General features: G+C 57.6%; 1 protein-coding gene across 1 annotated transcript in view; it reads left to right on the top strand.

Moving 5' to 3' along the window:
* CAPN12 (calpain 12) overlaps positions 1 to 4,882 on the top strand; it is an 11,419-nt gene that overhangs the window by 752 nt on the left and 5,785 nt on the right. Inside the window, exons 2-8 of the mRNA XM_008074036.2 lie at positions 177 to 246; positions 418 to 536; positions 739 to 872; positions 1,907 to 2,075; positions 3,163 to 3,237; positions 3,306 to 3,391; positions 3,460 to 3,565. Of these exons, the coding sequence (XP_008072227.1) occupies positions 177 to 246; positions 418 to 536; positions 739 to 872; positions 1,907 to 2,075; positions 3,163 to 3,237; positions 3,306 to 3,391; positions 3,460 to 3,565 (759 nt within the window). The remainder of the gene's footprint in view (positions 1 to 176; positions 247 to 417; positions 537 to 738; positions 873 to 1,906; positions 2,076 to 3,162; positions 3,238 to 3,305; positions 3,392 to 3,459; positions 3,566 to 4,882) is intronic.

The raw sequence follows: 4,882 nt of genomic DNA, 5'->3' as shown, positions 1-4,882 counted from the left end.
CTGTGGGACTGGCCCAGTGCAAGCTCAGCTGTCAGGGTTCTGGAGCCCTAGGGAAGCCAGACCCCTGGCCACAGGCTTTGCAGGCCTTGCTGGGGTGGGCGGCCCTCATGACTCTGGAGCAGGGCAGGGCAGAAGGCTTTCCTGCACTGAGGCCTGGAATCCTCCATCACCCTCAGGAGTTCTGCGCTGAGCCCAAGTTCATCTGTGAAGACATGAGCCGAACGGACGTGTGTCAGGGGAGCCTGGGTGAGACCCCTGCAACCACCTTGAGCCCTCGGATCCCGCGGGTTCCGCCTGGGATGCTGACAGCGCCCATCCCTGGCCTCCCTTCCCTGCCCGGGATCAGCCCTCAGCCTCTCCTCCCCCAGCCTCAGTTTCCCCTTTCCCATCCTCACCAATCCTCGCCTTTTCTCCCAGGTAACTGCTGGTTCCTCGCGGCTGCCGCCTCCCTCACTCTGTACCCCCGACTCCTGTGCCGGGTGGTCCCTCCTGGACAGGGTTTCCAACATGGCTACGCAGGTGTCTTCCACTTCCAGGTGCAGCTCGCTTCTCCGTCCATGCCTCATTCCACCCCCCACCCCGACATGGTGACATAGGTTTCACAGCGGACGCTGAGCCCTCGGGGCTGTCATTCCCGGACTCCGGGACCGGCACAGCAGGGTCAGGGGTTGGAGGTTGGGACCCAGGTGGGGTGGGCGGCTGGAAGCCACGTCTGGACCCTGCCCCCTGTCCCGCCAGCTCTGGCAGTTTGGCCGCTGGGTGGACGTCGTGGTGGACGACAGGCTGCCCGTGCGTGAGGGGAAGCTGATGTTCGTGCGCTCGGAACAGCGGAACGAGTTCTGGGCCCCGCTCCTGGAAAAGGCCTATGCCAAGTGAGAAGCCCAATGCGCCCCCGGTGGCAGCCCCGAGTCCCGGCAGTGGGCCTCAAGCCACATGGGCCCCTGGCGTCCCCCAAGCTCTGGCATCCTTCAGACACCCTGAGGTCCTCAAACCAAATGACAGTCCCACAACTGGAATATCACAACATCCCCTGAGCCCCCTCAAGTTGTAAACCCATTACTCTTCACACAAAACATTCCTGGAGACCCACCCACTACCTGCAGTTCGTGAGGACCCTGACATTTCACCTGTCGGGCCTGGGACTCACCAAATCTAAGATTTATTCCCTGGTGGGAGCTATAATCTCAGACACTTCTGGTCCCTCAAGAAATCAAAATCACCCGCAAAATGCTGGGTGTAAGCCAGGCTCGGTGGCTCAGCCTGTAATCCCACGCCTTTGGGAGGCTGAGGTGAGTGGATTGCCCGAGCCCGCGGGTTCGAGACCCGCCTGGGCAACTTGGCAAGACTTCATCTCTACAATAAATCAAAGAATCAGCCGGGCATGATAGCGCATGCCTGTAATTCCGGCTACTCGGAAGGCTGAGGCGGAAGGATGGCCGGAGCCCAGCAGGTCGAGGCTGCGGTGCCCGGGAGCGGCGACTGCACGCCAGTCTGGACGACGGAGTGAGACTCCAACTCAAAAAAAAAAAAAAAAAAAAAATGCTGGGTGTAGTCCCTGGAGTCCTATTTGCCTTTTCCCATTTCGAGACATCCTTGCAAGACTCCATGGGGATGACCCCCAAAGCAGGCATCCCCGAGGGGCCCAAAATTTCAGACGCAGCACAGGACTCCCCGAGTCCGACATGATTCTCCCATGACCCCCAAACTGCAGTCTGGGTGGCTCCAGGTACCACCGGCCCAATTTCCAAGGGCGTCCACTGTGGGCCACGGTCCCCTCATGTCAAGAGGCTGAAAATTTCAGGGATAGCCCTGAGGATCCCACGCCCTGGGATGGAGGCTCCCCCGGATCCCAGGGTGCTCGAGAGGCTCCAGTAGGCCCCAGCCTCGCCTGGTTCCACTCCCACAGGCTCCACGGCTCCTATGAGGTGATGCGAGGCGGCCACATGAATGAGGCGTTCGTGGACTTCACAGGCGGCGTGGGGGAGGTGCTCTACCTGAGACACAATGTCCCGGGCCTCTTCTCGGTCTTGCGCCACGCCCTGGCCAAGGAGTCCCTTGTGGGCGCCACTGCCCTGGTGAGAGTCAAGCTCCCATAGGGAACCCCACCAGGACCAGAGCAGTTGGGGTGGGGGAGGGGGCGCTCCTTGGGTCCTCCTCTTCTCAACTTCTGCAGTTGGCTTATCTTGCTCGTAAATCAAACTGGTGTAAGTAAAAAGGAAATTTATTTGCTCTCATAATAATTCAAGCTTCAGGCACAGCTGGATCCAGGTGCTCAGAGGCTATTGCAAACTTGTTTTTCTATTCCTGGGTCTGCATTGGCTACATTCTCTGGTGGGCTTTCCCCTCGTGGGCATTAAAGGGTCCCCCATAGCAACAGATATCTCCCATCACTCCAGGTTTTGTTTTTTTTTTAAGAGTGCCTCTTTCTAAGAATTTCAACAAAAGTTCCAGGATTGATTCTCATGAGCATAGCTTGAGTCATGTGTTCATCTGTGACCTATGACACATTCATTCATTGAGTTGGTCTAACCCATTCACTTATTCATTTACTTAATCCTCTGTTGGGTTACTGGCTCTCTTTTGTGTCTCTGCCTCTTTCTTTTTTCTTTTTCTTTTTGAATCGAAGTCTCACTCTGTTGCCCAGGCTGGAGTGCAACACACTCATGGCCACCACAGCCTTGACCTGCTGGGCTCAGACGTTCCTTCTGTCTCAGCCTTCCACGTAGTTGGAACCACAGGTGCGTGCCACCATGCCCGGCTGATTTTTTAATTTATTGCAGAGATGAGATTTCGTCAAGTTACCCAGGCTGGTCTCGAACCCCTGGACTCAGGCAATCCTCTTGCCGCCACCTCCCAAAGTGCTGGAATTACAGGCGGAGCCACTGTGCCCGGTTGTCTCTGCCTCTTTCGGTGTCTCTGTTCTGCGTCTTCTTTGACTCTGTGTCTCTTTCTCCTCTTTCCATCTGCCTTGGTCTGTTTCCGTCTCTCTCTCTCCTCTCTCTGGCTTTCGCTCTCCAGCCCGATTCGCTCTCTGAGCCCCGTGCCATTCCGTTCGGTGCCCTGGCTGATGACTGGCCTGGGGGGCAGGGGGTTGGGGGCAGGGAGGAGCTGCCACCCTCCCGCCCCCCACCTGGGCCTCACCGTCCCCTGTCCTCTGCCCAGAGTGATCAGGGCGAGATCCGTACAGAGGACGGGCTGGTGAAGGGCCACGCATATTCGGTCACAGGCACACACAAGGTGAGCGTCCCCCACGGGTGGGCTGGTGGGTGTCCGGGCGCCACCCCCACTGACCGTGCCGCCCTCAGGTGTCCCTGGGCTTCACCAAAGTGCGGCTGCTACGGCTGCGGAACCCGTGGGGCCGCGTGGAGTGGACCGGGGCCTGGAGCGACAGGTAGGGTGGCCCCGGGGCAGGGGTGGGGCTCGGCCCGCCTGCACCCCCTGACGCCCCCGTCTCTCTAGCTGCCCACGCTGGGACGCACTCCCCACCGAGTGGAGAGACGCCTTGCTGGTGAAGAAGGAAGACGGAGAGTTCTGGTTAGTTCCTCGGGGCCCTGGGGAGCGGCAGGTCCTGCATGAGGGAATTTCATGAGGATGGAGCCCCTAGGGAGAAACTGTGTCTATCGGTGACGATTTGGGGATCGGGTTCTATTTGGGCAGGTCAAGGGTGAATTAGTATATGAGGAGAATTTGGAGGCACAGTAACCTTTGGTGAGAGGGATGGGTAACATTTCGGGCACCCCAGGGAGGCCTGGTGGCACTTGGGGCATTTCTTGAGATCTGGCAATACTGAGGCGATAAAGGATACTTGTGAGCCTGGCGCAGTGGCTCATACCTAGAACCCCAGCACTTTGGGAGGCCAAGGCGAGAGGATCCTGGGAGGCAATACAGCGAGCCCTCATCTCTACAAAAAAATTTTTTTTTAATTAGCTGAGTGGCCAGGGGCGGTGGCTCAAGCCTGTAATCCCAGCACTTTGGGAGGCCAAGGCAAGAGGATTGCCTAAGCTCAGGGGTTCGAGACCAGCCTGGGCAAGTTGGTGAGACCTCATCTCTCTAATAAATAAAAAATAAGCCAGGTATGGTAGTGCACGCCTCTAGTTCCAGCTACTTGGAAGGCTGAGGCAGGAGGATCGCCTGAGCCCAGCAGGTCGAGACTGTGGTGGCCGTGAGCGTGCCACTGCACTCCAGTCTGGGCAACAGAGCGACTCAAAAAAAGAAAAAAAATTAGCTAAGTGGGGGCTGGTGCATGCTTGTTTCGCAGCTACATGAGAGGCTGGGGCAGGAGGATCCCTTGAGCCGAGGAGTTAGAGGCTGCAGTGAGCCATGATCATGCCACTTGCATTTCAGCCTGAACAACAGAGTGAGACCCTGCCTCTAAAACAGTTCTGTTGCTGTTTTTTTGTTGTTTTGTTTTTGTCTGAGACGAGGTCTCACTGTGCTGCCCAGGCTGGACTCAAGCAATCCTCCTACCTCGGCGCCCAGCTGCTAAAACATTTTTTCTTTTTGAGCTGGAGTCTCACTCTGTCGCCCAGACTGGAGTGCCGTGGCCGCCTCCGGCCAGCGCAGCCTTCCAAGTAGCTGGAGCTGCAGGTGCGCACGTCCACGCCCGGCTCATTTTTGCTGTTGCTGTCAATATGTGATCCCTCAGTCATTAATGTAGACCCCTGCGTCTAATTTTTTTGATTTTTTATGGTAGAGACGCGGGCTCACCCATTTGCCCGGGCTGGTCTCGAACCCACGGGCCGAGGCACTCCACTCGCCTCGGCCTCCCAAAGCGGTGGGATTACGGGCTGAGCCACTGAGCCCGGCCCCAAAGTCGTTTTTTAAAAGAGATCCTTGTTGGTGATGGAGAGCCGAGGGTCTCGCTGTTGGGGGCCGAAGACGG

This window comes from Carlito syrichta, unplaced genomic scaffold (genome assembly GCF_000164805.1).
Source record: "Carlito syrichta isolate Samal-C Ts95f unplaced genomic scaffold, Tarsius_syrichta-2.0.1 Scaffold316280, whole genome shotgun sequence".
In the NCBI taxonomy this organism is placed as follows: domain Eukaryota; kingdom Metazoa; phylum Chordata; class Mammalia; order Primates; family Tarsiidae; genus Carlito; species Carlito syrichta.
The sequence above is the reverse complement of the archived record's forward strand: the minus strand, read 5'-3'. Positions and strand labels throughout refer to the sequence as shown.